The sequence below is a fragment of the Aulostomus chinensis genome, chromosome 23, assembly GCF_037954235.1.
Source record: "Aulostomus chinensis isolate RoL2024-O1b breed Wild chromosome 23, RoL_Achi_v1.0, whole genome shotgun sequence".
Lineage (NCBI taxonomy): Eukaryota > Metazoa > Chordata > Actinopteri > Syngnathiformes > Aulostomidae > Aulostomus > Aulostomus chinensis.
Genome location: NC_141342.1, coordinates 16,591,452 through 16,608,091, shown reverse-complemented (window position 1 = coordinate 16,608,091; position 16,640 = coordinate 16,591,452). Strand labels below are relative to the sequence as shown.

The window sequence follows — 16,640 nt, the reverse complement described above, 5'->3', positions numbered from 1 at the left end:
GAGTGCTCATGTAGTTTGTGCCACAGGTGAGGAACATAAAAACTGCATTACCTTGTTGAGTTTTGACCCAAAGAGGTCTTTGTTGAATTTGTTATAATTTTTGAAATATTTTATAGGAAATATGTGTCTTAAAATGAAATAAATTTGCACAAATGCTGTCTCGATGTATTCAACCGTGCACAATATAAATGAGACATCAGTGAAGTAACTTATTTTTGAATGAATATGTGATGTCTTTTGTGGTATGAGCACATCCTGCCTGCTTCAAAACACAGAAGTGATGAGGTCAGCACCAAACGTTCCCTCATTCCTGCCTCAGACTCCTTCAAAGCTGCACTTAAAGGCTCCACCTGGTGAATATTTTTATCTACCTTACTTTATGTATATTGCACTTTTATATGTTTTAAATGCTTCAGCTGTTCCTTTTTCTTTCTTCTATATTGCGCTGTTGTGTTGTGTGTCCTATTTATGGGACAATATTAATCTTTTATAAATGTTACAGTGACCTCCTGGCCTTTGCTCTTACTGACAATTGTTGTATTTAAAGAAGGCCAGCAGAGGGTGCTACTGATTCAAAATATCACAAACACAAACATATCACTCTCAGAAGACCTAACTAGTTTGAACTAATTGTGAAGTTAATATCCAAAACAGCACAGGCAAATGCTGCAGATTGCTTTTACGTCATTTCATGTTCATTCCGCAACACCTCAGCATCTCTTTCTTACCTGTTTAAATTTTTAAAAAAATGTTGGGAATCTTTATATTATAAAATGTTTCAGGGATGGTTAATCCAACGAGAAATACATGAATTAAGTATTAAATCCCCTCCCAGTTTTTGTTTGAAAGTATTTTTGCTGTTTAAATGACTTAAAACATTCAGATAGAAGCCAAGTCTTCTTGATAATATCAATCATGCATTCTGGGACATCATGTGGATTTTACTCGCTTCCTCTAAGAGGACACCACCCTATGTTTTTTTTTTGTTTTTGTTTTTTTAGAAAGTCTTGCAGAAGTCACATGGCTGGAAAAGAAGCTTGAGGATATTCAGGCCTCATCATCAGCCACCAACCACGGGATCTCAGGGACCAGCAACAAGAGGGGGAATTCAGCCACGGGGGGGATTTCAGACGTCACGGCATTAACATGGATAATTTGTTTATTAGCGATGACGTTACTTGTTTGGATGACTAAATCGTGTAATCTTGATTTGCATAGCCCCTAAACAACACATGTACACAGTTTTATCATTAAAAATGTGTAAGATGATTCAGTTTATATCTTGTCAGCATCAACAAGTGTGTGTTTTATTCATCTTCCTCCCTCCATCCCATCTCAGCAACCCCCCCCCCCCTTTATCTTCCCATCACTCTCTCTGCTGCATTGGATGATCAGCCCTTGTGCTCAGTAACGCCTTTGTTTTGCTAAAGCATCCCTCACATTGCTACATGCCTGACTGGAGACAGTACCCGCTAGCACTTAGTTTATTTCAAGACTGAATTTTTCCTTCCAACGGATGTCTGTGGAAAGTCAGCGATGATTTTGTTTCAGAAGATTTATTTTTTGGTGAGTAATGAGTATAAGAGAGTGTCTTTTATCTTGTATTCTTCCCTAGATTATGAGTATTCTTATTAACCTCTCTCCTCCTTGCAGATATTCGGCTGAACAATATTGTCATTAATAAGTCGACTTTAAAGATCATCTATTGTGGTGTGAAACTGGAGAGCTGTGTGTGGTTACCTGAGCTGCAGAGTGATGTCTCTCCGAAGGCCAGCTGCTCACCTACGTAGGCCTCCGAGCTGGAGGAGATCAGGGGACGAGTCATACTGGGAGAACTTAAAACTAGAAGGGGAGAGCGCGTCCCATGTGTCTCGCCCCGCGCGCACACCCCGGCCTCAGAGTGCCATCGAGGGACGCCAGCTGGACAGGTGGTTGGAACACCTGCACGGGATGGAGAGTGACCTACTCAGAGCTCCAGCTCGGGATCAGGTTCCAGTGTTCAGTGATCGGATGTCAGTTTCTGACAAAGAACCAAGTGGACGTGCTTGGAGGGGGACTCCCACCTTCAGTGGATACTCATCTACATGTGGGAGTCCAAGTCAGTGTGAAAGTTCACTAGGCAGTCAGGAGTCCATTCAAACTGGGTTATATTCACCTCCGGAGCGCAGAGAGAGCTGGGAGAGAGCTCATATCATGCAGGCCCCGAGGAAGGAACAGGCACAAATCAGTTGTCTTGCTCCAGTGAAAATTGGTTGGCTGCCAGTTCAGAGAAGAGTGATGATGGTCAATCAGCCTTCAAACCCTAACCAAACATTTCAGGATCACTCTGCAAGCCAGGTAAGACACAAAACACCAGGGGGGCAACACATTCTTTGGTGCTACATCTGATATTTGTCATGAAATCCAGTTAAATCTCTCTGATTTGTTTGGTTGTTTCTCTTTACTCTTATGGGGAATTTATTTTGGAGCACAGAGAATTCTTTTCCCTGAAAACCTTGTACAACAAGCTTGCTCTTTGGTGGTGTTTGGTGATGCTTCATTTTCATTTTATTTATTTTTTTGGAAACTTGCCTTTCGCTTGGATTTTTTTTTTTTTTTGACTCTAAAATCCTCTCCGGGCTGTGTAATTCTTACATGCTACAAAGACAGAGTGAAGACTGCAAGTCTGAACATAAAATGCTGTGTAATGGAGGTGATGGTGCGTGGTGCCGAGCCTGGCTGACTAAAACACGCAGCGCCACAGAGAACCATTTGTAGTCAAGTCTCAGTAACCCAGGGAGAAGGCAAAGTTCCAGCATCCTTTGAAAATAGCTTACTCTGCAGGAACTCCTCACATTCTTCAAAAGGTTTACGACTCATTTGGAACCGCGGCTGCCGAGATTGAGCTTTACGCCTCGAGAGGAAGCAAGTCAATGTATAACAAATTCATTGGGAGTGTTATCCAGTGAAGTGATAATAAGACTTCAAAATCGATTGCTGTGCAACTTGATTCCATTGAAACAGACTAGATTGATTTTCCCCCCATCCTTAAATACTTGTTAAAGACATAATTTAAACATAGAAGATTTTAATGCTGGTTTAAATGGATAAACGTTTCCTTTTTCATTCTAAAACCGCATTTAATTTTTCTTTCAGGTGAAACTGAAACAACCCATCACTCCAACCTTTCAAAAGGGACCGGCGACACTCAATAGGCTCCACGGTTTGTAAAAAAAAAAAAAATCAATAAATAAATAAAAAATTGCAGATCATAAAGTGAGCGATGAATCTAAGAGTAAGCAAATTTAAAAGCATTAAGTAACTGTCTAAGACAGCAGAAACAGTCTTTCTTCAATTGATGTGTGATCAGTGCAAGAACAAACATGGCCACAGGGTAACTGCAGGAGCTGGTTAGCCAGAGGCAGAACAAGAGCTTATTTCAAGGCTGACTTACCACACGCTTTACCTGCTTCTAATCAGGTCCTTGCAGCATTGTTGTCCTTGTCTTCCTTCAAATGCTCTAAACTGACTGATTGGATGATCACCCCCTCCCACACACAAACACACAAACACACACACACACACACACACACACACACGTACACAACACCCCCCCCCCCCAAAAAAAAGAAAAAGCTGGTGGTTACTGCTGTGCCTGTAGGATTGTAGGTGAAAAGAATTGGCTCTATTAGCTTTGAAAATCTGACAGAATGAGATAGAGGGGAGGGAAAAGAGAAAGGTAAAAGGCAGACAGATAAGAAGAGATGCAGACTGATTGGGGGGGGGGGGTGAGGGGGGGCATGATAATCTTTGAACATGACAGTCCAACACTCTGGGGTTTATCAGGAGGTTTGATCCCTCAACCTTGTCCTTGTTTATACATAGATAATCCCAGTAAGACTCAGGCTGCTTGCAGAAATCAAAGTAATCCATTCACAACTGCAAGAACCTCTGATAGGAAGTCCAGGTGTTTAAAGAACCATAATCCGTATTGAGATCATTTGTAGGGCTGGGCAATGCAATCACAACTATTTCAGACTATTATCTCGTCTATGATTAATTTTCAACAGTATATTACACTGTTCTCATAGCTCTCCAACAAGGTTTGCACTGTACGTACTGAACTATCAAAGGCAAAGCAATTACAATAACATTCAATAGTCCACAAGAGGTTCAGAAGTGGTCAGTTTTGGCCAAAATCATTCTCTTCTCTATGGTTAATCTTGATAGTGCTAATTTGTGATTAAAGGGACACATCCCCCAAAAAGTATTTTTCTTTTCAAAAGCTCAGAAAAGGGTATCATGAGCCAACAAAGATGTTTTTTTTCACTGCGTCATCGCTTTGTGTGTGTGTGTGTGTGTGTGTGTGTGTGTGTGTGTGTGTGTGTGACTCCAGAATGCACAAAGAGCCAGCCATGAAGATTTAGCTCGAAGCTAATGTTGACCTTTGTGTGCGCAAGATGTTTATTTGTGACTTAAAAAAAACAAAATCCATTTTTTAGGTAAGTATAAATTTAGTATATGATTTAATAATTGCCCAGCCCTACTCATTTGGACTGTAAGATGGGGCTAACTGCTAGCATTTACCACCCATTACCATTCACTGTGCTAAGCTAACAAGCAGTCAGTTAAAATAGCTGCATTTCCCAACACAATACATTCTGCATCAGCAACCAAATAAATTAGAAAGTCCAACTACAATCATTTTGTAAAAATAATTAACTCCAGCTTTTACTCTATCAAGTTATAACCCCTATTTTTCTATTTTCTCATTTTCTTTTTTCTTTTTTTTAGCAGAACTTTTAATGAGACTTGCTGCAGACACACTTTGCCCTTTCTTACCATAAAAATCTCATTTACAAAAATTTAAACGGCCTTATATTAATGAGCAAATCATGCTAAAAAAAAATGGATATTGTGCTCTGAGGGCCTCCTTGTTTGGACATGCAGGCTAATTTTGTCCCTGCTCACGCTAAGTATTTAGATAAAACTCATGAGGTCATGAGGAGGAGGAAGAGATTGGGAGGGTGGAGACTTCAGAGGGTATGGACTTGTTTCTTTATCTTCCTCTGAGATATTAGGCTCAACTGTTGTTTCACAGAAAATTTGAGTGCAGGCTTGAGTGCAGAAGCACTGCCAGAGGAGATGTAAGTCTTTCAGAAGTGGGGGCACAGGCCAGTCTGGGGCAATTTATCGAAAAAGCAACGAGACATTTAGTGAGTCTGGGAATGGAGCACAATCTTTTGAGGACTAGAATCCCCTCTGAGGACACTTTCTCCCTCCTGCCGTAATCACATTTGCAACGTGAAGCAGTTTTGTCCATTTTCTCCGTTAAAATGGAAAACACTATGAATTATTTCTACAGCATTCAGGGGTTATCCCAAAATGAGAGGCCGTCGCTATGGTAACAGAAGCAGGTGAAAATACAGCCAGGCAGGTAGCCGTAGTTGCAATAGAGTCTGAGTCAGAAGCAGTCAGGGCTGAGAGGCAGACAAGACTCCTGAGGAAGAGAAGTGCCTCTGCGGGTGGGGGGTGGGGGTGGGGGGTAGATTCACTTTACTATGCCACCATCAATTATTGACAGTGACAATATTGCCACAGAGTCCAGACGTGTGTGTGTGTGTGTACATGTGGAAAAGAGAGGGTGTGGGGTATGCGGATCATTTGTTTTGCCTTGATACACAGATGGAGAGGTGGAGAGAAGTCACACCGGTCCGAGCGCTGCAGGTGCGAGGACGTGGCACACACCGGATCAAGGCTCTCCCATTATTAAGCAGGTAACTATGAACATTTCTTGTTGATTTCTATGTGGAATAATAAAATGAAGATGACAATATAACATCAATAGATTGAAATATCATCAGGTTTATGCTCACCGAGGGGAGGGGATCTGGATACTGAGAGCATGCTTAAGATGCTCGTGGGTCACAATAATGAACAAACAAGGGATCTAGTTAGTCAGCAGTGAGAAGAAAAGCCACCCCCCCCCCCCCACTCAAAATCTATTTGCTTATTGTGAATTCTCATGGATGTCTGAGCCTCATTTTGCAGAATGAGTTGTGCTCGTTATGTTCAGGGGACTTAAGATTAGCCAAGCAGCGCCATGATGGCCGGTGTCTGACATAATTGTTGTTGTTGTTGTTGTTGTTGTTGTTTACATCAATCTGATCCATTTTAAAACCCGCAAAAACAGAAACTACTCATCAGAGTCAAACTTTAAAGGGAAGTTAGATTCAGGTGGATTGGTCTCAAGTTTTTGGTTCAGGTAAATCAAACCGCTGCCCCCCTCCCTCCACCGCAGTTGAGATCGCTCAGTCAGAGTGATGATGGAAATAGAGTTGTCTGATCATACGTTATTTTATCTGCTCAAAAGATGAGCAGGATGTGGAACTATAGCATGTTATCTAAACCTGCTACAACACGCAGCTGGAGCGTGTGACGTGGAAATCTGAAGCCTAATTTAAGCTTTTGAAATGAACCATACCTGCACACTCATAGGCGGTGGATTATTCAAGAGTGGGGTGTTATTTAAGTGGAAATTTAGACTTTTTATTTGAACTTCAAACATACCTAGAGGGGATGTTTGTACTCAACCCACAGAAAAAGTCTTTGTCCTTCTGTACACATGACCTCCACCACGGACACATGACCATGTATGTGAAGTGAAATTTAAATCAGTTTTGTTAATTAAAATCAAACAAGCCACTGTATCATTTAACAAGCCATTCCATAAAAGGTTTCATATAATAGAATATGAGGCTGTTGATGTAAAATATGACTTTAACAAGATTCAAACTATTTAATTGCATGCTTGAAGCAACAGTGACAACTGAAGTATCAGGGCAGTTGTCTGTCACATCACAAACTCTGCAGCTTTTCCAACAAGGACATTCTCCAAACACCATCAGAATCCTTTAAAGACGAGAATCCTGCATTTTCTTTTTCCTCTTCACCCTCTCAGTTTCTACTGGGGATAGAGTTTCATTGTTATTCTGTGAGGGATAAATCTCACAGTGTGAAGGATTTGTCTGCTGCTGCATCCATTGCTACTGGGGCATTCACTGTGTGGAGCATGGGGAGAGTCATCTGACTGAAGAACAAACAGCAAGCCCCTGAAGAAAAACGAGGCAGCTGACCCGCTGTTGAAATTAGAAAGGTGTCATGCTGTCAATTAACGTCATCCCCTCTTGAATCTCCTTTATATAGGTGCAAGAAAAACAAGGCTCTCCTGCTTACGAAGCAGACAAGCCTGTATGTTGGCAAGCTCTGAGGAGAACCTGGAACACCAACAGGCTGTCAGCTCACCCTCAGTCCAGTGAACACCCCACAGGGATCTGCTCAGAACCTTACAGGAAGTCCCTGCCCATGAAAACACCCAGCGCACAACCCCATACTCCTCTGCATCGAACAACCTCTGCCGAACCCTGCAGATCTCTGCTCCACGGGAGTACCGAGTCATTCAAATCTCCTCTGCATAGGACAAGTAGTGGCTTAGCGTCGTCACACACAAGCTCGGCTGTGACTACACTCGTCCCTCAGAACAAAGTCGGTTTCTCCTCCATCACTATTTCTTCCAGGAAAGTGAACAGATCTTCCAGTCTGCCCAGTTCAGAAGGGCCTCCCTGTAGCCATTCTACAAAATTCAGGGAATCCCACACTCATGAGACCATGGATCAAAACTCCAGGGGGGTCACAGTGCAGAGGAAAGCCACCATAGTAAAAGTGACAGAGCAAAGGATGATGCCCAGTTCTGGCCAGAGTATAAACAGAGCAGAGACACCGCAGAGCAGCCATGCTTTAGACACAGTTGTCCACAGAAGAAAGGCGACTATTATCAAAGTGACGGAGCAGAGGGAGAGCTATAGTCCATCCAAGGTAAGATCTGGGACAAGACACCCAGAGTACAGACACAGCTATACAGAGGGAGCGTACAAGGAAAACAGCATGTGGAGTCATGGAAACCATTCAGAACACAACACAGTGCCTTCATATCCCCGCTTGAATTCAACAGAAAGGCCAAGTTCTGTCTCAGCGCCAAACGCATCCACTTCAGATCCAGTAAAAAACAGTGGCACACTACACACATCCACACTCAGGCTTTTTGTCAACAACCCCCCTGCTATAGCTGCAGCAGCTCCCTCGGAGCTTTCACCGAAGGCTTTTGGACAAAGATCGAACAGGCCGAACCGACCGTTGAGCTGTTATGGCAATGTGTTTGCACACAGCGAGCCAAGCAAGGAGAATGTGACACCACCAACTGTCAGGAAATGGAGCTGTGGGCTTCCACAGGAGACCACTATCAACCCCATGAACTCGTTGGGTAGTCTCATCAGGCCTGGGACGGCAGTGAAAGAAGCAGGTCAGCAAGTGGCAGACACTGTTAAGCCGAACAGACGCGCGAAAGGAGTGTCGCCCGAGCCAGAGGACACAGCGAAGAGATCACCTCCTTGTCTAACGCTCATCAAAGGTACGTCTGTCTGTCCCACTCCTCTTGTCAGAACACAAGCTCCCTTTGTGTCTCTCACCTCCAATTTTAGTTTTTTTAAAATGGCTTGCAATGTCTAAATATACAATCTTGATCCTTGCGGAGCTCAGGTTTGATATTGTGCTTCATCCTTTCTCTCTCATTGATAAGCGTAATTAGAGTGGCATTGAGGTGATGCTTTATCAGCCGTGAGTGGAATTGACACACCCGATATCTGTGCCAGTGACAAATGGCATCACCGAGATACCTCACGAGCAACTATATCCTCATTTTCACCTTCTTTCACCCCCCCCCATGCATCCCTTTGTATGTTTAATCTATTCCAGGCATCCTTTTCACTGGGAGCACAGGGGAGGAGGAGAAGGGGGAATCACACTCTGCTAAAAATGGGTGAAAATTAAGTATTAGGATGTGTTAGAATCAATTTTGGCATCCGGATACTGCATTGCAGCTGTTTTGTCTTTCACAATATGTTGTTGGGACAATACATGCAGTCACATTTCGGGGAGTTTTTGGAGGGTAAATTCTGGAGCCTGAAATCTTGCTCTTAAAAGTTTAGAACTTCGAGTTGGATTTAAGCTTGCAGTGATTATCTTTATTTTGTAACTGAAGAAGCCTCGGTTTAGCATATAGACTGGAAGGACACAGCCAGCCCGAGTCTTTTCAAAGGTTCTGTTTTTCATTCTGTTGAATGATTTTGCTTCTATCTCGGTTCTAAAGGCAGTCACATCTAAAGGCCTTACTTTAATAGAGCAGGTATGGCTCAAGTCTCCAGTGAATAGCATGACTTCGATAGTTAAAGGTATCGACTGAATTGCTTCAGTACTATTGCAAGACGCTGCATCCATCAGTACCAAGTTTCAGGACCTACATAGTAAATGTCCGAGTTACCCCCCCCACCCCAACCCGTGGCCCTTAACGGATAAGCGGCGTAGAAAATGGATGGACAGATGTTGTAAAATGGGCTTTGAGTGGAAAATGCAGAGGAGCCGAAAACATAAAACTGAGACTTTGAAAACTACGTAAATTGAATCACATTTGGGTAAATTGGTTTAAACTTTTATTATATGAAACAGTTTTTATATTTGTATGTGGATATACCAAGGAGCTGAAAATTAAATTGAGATTTGTGTCAAGAAAAAACAAATCATGATGTAATGTAATTTTCATTGCGTGAATGTGTATTTTAAATAACATTGAAAATTGTATTGTTTGGGAACCAATACCAAGGTAATGGTAAAAGAAAATAAGAAAGTTAAAAAATAAGAAAATTTCTGAGACAACACTGAGCCCTGGTTGTAGGTTAGCGCAATTTTTAGCTTGATTTACACTTTCTCACTGACTAAATGACATACCAAAGTTGCCTTTTGATGTATGTATATATATGTGTGTGTGTGTGTGTGTGTATTTATTTCTTTTACATGATAACTTTTCAATAACTAGCAGTATGTAATAACAAATTTAATGCAAGTCATTTGTGTGTTACAATAACCCTGTTAGCGGGAGGCTATTTATCTCCCTGGTTATGAATCTTAGCATAGTTTAAAAATGAATAAATAAATACAATACAATTCTTTCCTTTTTTATTTTTGACCCCCAAACACAGCCCCCAATCTTGAATCCATGATAAATGCTAGCTAGCACACATACTAGCCAACAACATCTATATTAGCATGTTCATTTTTAAGAGGAGATAAAACTGCTATCTGTTAAAGTTTGCAGTCATTTAAGCTCCATACAGAAGAAAAAACAAAACATCATGATACCAGAAAAACAAACAAACTCTGAATTATAATTTTTGTTTTGTTGAAAACGTCTGTTCAGTGGCAGTAATCCTGCTACTCGAATCCTACTGAGCATGTGCAGAGTAAGTGCCATTCCCCTTGCTTGTTTCTGATTGGAGGAGTTAAACAGTTTACAATGGCCCCTGGTTTCCCCTATTCTCAAGTTTAATTATGTAAAATAGCAGAAACCCTCAAGTTTCAAGTGATTGTTTAGGTTAAACATGAACGTGAGGAGGGAGTTTTCTGCTGAGCCGGAGTGTATCTTCATTCATGATGGCTTTTCTCTGTGTGAAATGATTAATTATTCTTTAATCACTTTCATTAACAGTGTCATCAATTAATTACTGAGGCTCCAGGCAACATCATTTAAATTCAGTATTTAATGCAGTCAACCTCCAAATGAAGCAGGACATTATGAAATGTGATTAAAGTCTGCCTGTGGTGTTCACCTGCCAAAATGGTTACAGTTGTACTCAGTTACACCCAAACCTGTTCCAGATCCTCAGTCTCATCAGTCTCCAGAGGAAGTGCTTGCACTCAACGCGGCCGCCATCATAGCCAACATCAAGCTCCAACGACAGCTAAGCGCAAAGAAAACACCAAACGGCAAAGCTGAGAAGGACTCCACTGCATCGCTGAGGGGAAATACTGGTATTATTACATGTCTCAAATACTGTGATTGTTGAGGACAAAGAAATCATTTTATGGCAGGCACTATACAGGGCAGCTATACAAGTCACGTCAGGCGTAAATGACTAATTTCTCTGCCTTGGTAGTGACAGATGAGGGGAAATGCACGCAGAAGCCACCTCCGGATCGAGCCCAGTGCCACAGCCAGCCTCAAGCTGCATTTATTCCGTTGAGTCTTGACCCCCAAAGGTCAGGTCAGACAGTCTCTCTCCAGGTGAGTTCACATCTTTCTTTCTGTCTTTCTTTTTTAGTTAAAGATTGATAAAAGGTTGGCTGTTCCAGACAAGATTATACATGCCAATTTAGGGGGCATATACTTATTTCTATTATTTTTAGTGCCAGACAAGCAGATAGATTCCCCTCTCTTTATTGAGCCCCAGGCACCCACAGGATGCCTGATTGCTAGTAAGCTTGGCTGTAATAAATGCTAGCAGCTTCTCAAATGTCACCTCTCTCCAAACGCTCGTTACAATCGTGCCTTAACCAATTTTAAAGTTACTGGATGTTTTTAAGGTACATACTTGGAACTACTTTGGCTGCTTCCAAAGCCTGGAGTTCCTCCTCTGCGTGTATTCTGGTTCAAATGGATCAGGAAAAGTCGGTAATGATTAGTTGCAGCAGTCGCTCAAATATTTAGTTTTGTTGCCCCAACTTACACTTGAAGCTTTTGAGGTACAGTGTCAAATCACTACGCCTGGTCAAGAAAGTAGTTCCGTGTGTGTATCTGACTAAAATAACATGCTTGCGTGATTTTCAGCAGTTACAGTCACTCGAACATGCCCTATTAGAAGAGACGAGCACCTAGCTTAGCTAAAGCTAGTAACACACATTTAAAAGTTTCTGATTTATGTCAGGCTTTATTTCTTGGAGAGAAAGAAAATCTAAGTTTACTTAAATCAGAAATTTGGAAGTCAGACTTAAATTTGAAACCAGATTTGGTCAAACAATTGGCAATCAGCACAGAATATAAACTCATTTGCATAACATTTACTGATGTAATAATAAATCAAGTTTCTTAAAGCTTTTGTCTCCCCCTGCTGCCTATAAATAAAAATCCTGGTTCAGGGCACTTCTGCATTGGCTTCACTTTGCAGATGCAGAAAGTCTGTCCTAGATTTACAGAAAGCAAGCTCCAGCAAATATTCTACCAAAAAATATAACTACATTTTTTGTGAGTCGTGTTTAAATTTCCATGTCCTTATAAAATCTGAGGGAGGAAATGATTGACAAGAGGTTGGTTTTTAGTCTCCTCAAGAGATTTGTTGACAAATATATAGAACATCACCCTCATATTCCTGAGATTAGTGTAATCCTGTATGACAATGCTACTTGTGAACTTTTCACAGGCGGCGTGCATTGTTGCGGTGTGCATTTTGTGTCTTTCGAGTGCGTTTTAGAGACTTGGAGAGGATTGAATGAAATAGCAAAGATTAGGAAACTTATTGTGTTGCGGAAATTCAGTTTTGCTTCATTTCCTCATTATTAATTAGCTCTGATCCTCCAAATGCAATGCAGAGTGGTGGTTCTGGCCTTGGGAGTTCTCAACGGGATACCTCAGGGTTATGTTTCGGCAGTGCAGAGATGTTAGGAGTGGGGTTTAAATATTTTGTCAAGCGGAGGAATATTGTCATGTTTTTGGCAGGAAGCACTGCAGAGATCCAGACCACACTTCATCGCTCGTTCCCAGGACAGAGTGCAAAAGCTGGAGCAAAGGGCGCAGGAGAGGAGGGAGCTGGCTAATTCCACCAAGCTGCAGTTGGATGCCGCTCGTAGGCAGAGGAGAGGCCACGGTGGCCGGATTAGGAGCTGTATGAATGGTAACTCCACCAGCAGTCATAGCTATCAGCGGTCATGGTGACCATGCATTTATTAACTCGACCACAGCAGGTCCATATATCTTAATCAAAGTCTGACATATATATGCACAGCGTATATAATCAGGACTTCTGGCTGTAAGCTTAAGCAGGAAAACATGAACAAGAACTAGGGAATATGATGCGAGAGAGGATGTGAGTATAATGTGAAGCACACTGGGCCAAGCTGTGAAGTGAAAGTTACTCAAGGCAGGTAATGAAACAAATGATATTGTTCCTTGTTATAAGCAAGTGCTTTTCTATTGAATAACAAGGTTTCAGAATGATTGCCAGCGATGGACTTTAACGGAAACACTCCTGTGACCTTCAAACGTCACGAGGCTGTGAATGCTCTGAGGAGATTTCATGGGGATTTCAAGTTTTGCAAGAAAGATTTTGTAGTTCTCTCTGCCCTCTACTGGTCATAAGTGGAAGATATACCAGGGGGTTGACAGACTCAGATCACTTTTTAAAAACATGATCATATATCTGTTTTTTCGTTGTTGTTGTTGTTTCTTAAGTAAACTGTGCATGGGAAAGAAAAAAATAGAGATTGAGGGTCTGATTGAAGCAGATTTTTCAAGATTGCACAATCGTTTATTAGCTCAGTAAAACAAAAAAGGGAAAGGATGAAAACAATGATTTACTAGCACTCTTCTGAGTCCTAAACTCCATCCATCCATCTGTTTTCTACCTCTTATCCTGTTAAGGGTCACGGGGGGTGGAGCCTATCCCAGCAGCCTCTGGGGGAGAGGTGGGGTTCACCCTGGACAGGTCACCAGTTCATCACAGGGCCAACACATAGAGACAGACAACCATTCACACTCACAGTCACACCTACGGTCAATTTAGAGTATCAATCAGCCTCGTCCCCTCTTGATGTCTTTGGACTGTGGGAGGAAGCTGGAGAACCAGAGAGAACCCAAGCAGGGACAGGGAGAACATGCAGACCACACAGAAAGACCCTGTGCTGGAGCCAGGGCTTGAACCCAGAACCTTCTTGCTGTGAGGCGACAGTGCTGACCACTGCACCACCGTGCCATCCCTATACATATTGTTAAGCTTCAATTTGCTGTTGTTGTTGTTTTTTTTAATCAATCTTTGGTGTCAATAAAAAAAAATGTATCTGTGTGTTTCCAGATAACCTTTTTAAATCCAGAGACGCGGCCGTCCGAGGGAAAGAGCTCCGATCGAAGCAGTAAGTTCCATGGCGCTCTGTCAGATGATTTGTCTTTGTTGGCAGATTCATTCTTATCTCGTGGATCAGGTCTGCATGTGCAGATAGAAAAGAAAAGAAAAGAAGACATTTTGGTTCAAAATTAGCCGCTGCAGTATCTTTCCAAATGTGCTTCACCATCATATGTGAGGAATCCCAGGGAACATTTGAAAGAACAGGAGGCAATGTGATTACACTCTTAAGTCAAATGACAGAGGTAAATGACTCAGAAGGATCATTATTTCCACATTATTGCAGCTCGCTTGCAGACCTGAAAAAGAAAAAAGAGGAGGAGAAGAAGAAGGAGGTCTGTTTGGGCAACAGACAGCGTGTAGAGCTTTTCAAAAAGGTAAATCCTTAATATCTTTTTTCCCTAAAGAGGAACAAAACATGCACTATTTTTCAAAACCACATAATTTCATCTCTGCACTTTTATCTTTACATTTCCATCGTCCGAGGGCCCGATTTTATTCTATTTATTGTATTTTTTCCATTTATTTTCATTTTATTCTATTTTGAATCATTCGTTTTATTTATAAGCATTTTACTGAATTTGAGAAAGTGCACATTAATCAACTTAACGGCGTCACATCGATGTAAATATACTGAAATGAGCACAATCCCTACATTACATCCGTAAACTTAAGGCAGGCAATTTGTGGGGGAAGAAAACTATCAAATACTGCAAAGACACAAAGAAACATCTATGATGAGATAATAAGCTGATGAGGGAATCCATCTCACATTGGTACGGACACTCTTATGCTCTGTCGGTCTTAACTCCTAAGCACCAGACTTAAATGTAATAAAATGCCCCCCCCCCCAAAAAAAAAGCTCACCGTATTGTTAACAAACACTTGCCTGAGACACTGAGCACATCATTAATTGTGTTTATGACCCACAGGCAATTGAGCAAGTAATAGCACACCTTTCTCCTACAAGCTCAATTAAACTCTGCAAAGGGTGATACGTTTTGCAGTAATGGCCAACGTTAAAAGAGCCTGTAATCATAATAATGCAGCGTTTTCTGTCTTCGCTGCACTGCAGCTGTTTGAGAATAATAGCTTTAAATTATACGCCAACTCCATTAGGGTTAATTGAAAAGACTGGCATTGAGTGGGATGCGCTCGAACTTAAAGGACATTCATACAAAAGCGATAGAAACACACAGTCAGGTGCATCAATGGGACTTCAGAAGTACATAAATCCGCCTGGACGTATTTGGAGGACTTGGGTAGAAAAATAAGTACACAGCAAGAGAAAGGAGGGATACATATTCATCAGCCGACTCAATGGGGTCTTCATCACCTTTACTAAGCCAGTTTGTACAGAGAAATGATCATTTATCCATAAAAAAAACTTGCCGTGACTCTTTCTATCATGTATTATCATATAAATATGTTGTTCTAAATATAAATTAATCGACCGCTTCAGGTGTTTTTTTTTAAATCAGATACTCTACTTAAGGTGTTGTCATTCAAGATAAGGACGTCTGACGATAATAATGATTATTGTCATGTTACAGGAGTTACATCTGTTGCCATTATGACTTTCCTTGTATTCAAGTTAAATATTATTTTGATTTTCACCCAGCTTTTGTTTTTTTTTTAATGTAAAACTGATGAAAAATGCTGATAAAATACATGAATTTGGAGATTTGTGTGAGCAATATCCTCCACTAGAGGGTGCTACTACCAAACATTTGCTATTTCTTCCACTGCATTAACTCCCCTAAAGCTGATCTTAAACACACTCTTTACTCTCAACAAGTGTCACTGTCTTGTTTAACGGTGTGGTCAGTAATAGTGAAGAACAGAGTTAGATTTGCTGTAGTCTCCCTCCAGCTCACCCTCCACCTCCCTTCTCTGACTCTGGAGTGAAACTGTGAAGAGTCTCCTTGTGCCGGGTGTGTGACGCCACTGTTCCTGCTGGAACAAAAGCCCCCTTCAGTGGCAGAGATAGCTACAGTGCAGTGCCACCATTCAGCCGAAATGCAGACGGAGTGGGTGCTCGCACACAGCTGCTCGGCCCACACTGCTGCTGAGGCAGATAACACAAGGAAGAGGGGCCATGACAGGAATCCAGCAGGCCCTGAAATCGGAGCTGGAAACCTGGACAGCAGCAAGCAGGATTTACTTGTTGTTTGATTTGGAGGCTGCAGGAGCGTGTGTGTGATGTCTGTTGTACCTGAACTGCAAAGACTTTAGTGGCTCCTGATCTATAGACATGTGTTTTAGTAATACGAGCGTTTGTTTTCTTGTTGCAGAAGCTGTTGGATCAGATTCTTCAAAGAGGCAACAAGTGAATGATTGAAAACACATGAAATAATGAAAACTGTCACGTAACTGACCGGAAAGGAGAACCTAATCATTAGAATCTTAGTCTTTCTCTCCTCAACCTGTCTTTTATCCCTAATTTGTTTCTCTTATGTACCATCTTGACTTTTTTTTGTGTGTTGTTGACATGATTCAGAACAAAACATCTGTTTTTTCTTAAAAGAGAAATCCATTGGCAAGCTTTCAAAAACCATCAACATTATTTAACATCACTTACTGCACTTTTGAAGGTTCCTCAAAGACCCTTCCTCTCAACTGGACAAAAATTATTGGACAATAAAAAAGTATGTTAACCTG

The 16,640-nt window shown here is 41.5% G+C and overlaps 1 protein-coding gene across 1 annotated transcript; it reads left to right on the top strand.

Moving 5' to 3' along the window:
* Nucleotides 1–1,442: 1,442 nt before the first annotated feature.
* On the top strand, nt 1,443–16,640 carry c23h10orf90 (chromosome 23 C10orf90 homolog). Its single transcript, XM_086195146.1, has 11 exons — nt 1,443–1,566; nt 1,654–2,337; nt 3,136–3,202; nt 5,665–5,756; nt 7,186–8,446; nt 10,747–10,899; nt 11,025–11,152; nt 12,581–12,755; nt 13,932–13,989; nt 14,266–14,356; nt 16,274–16,640. The coding sequence occupies exons 2-11, from the start codon at nt 1,756–1,758 to the stop codon at nt 16,310–16,312; spliced, it is 2,646 nt and encodes an 881-aa protein (XP_086051272.1). The 5' UTR covers nt 1,443–1,566; nt 1,654–1,755; the 3' UTR covers nt 16,313–16,640.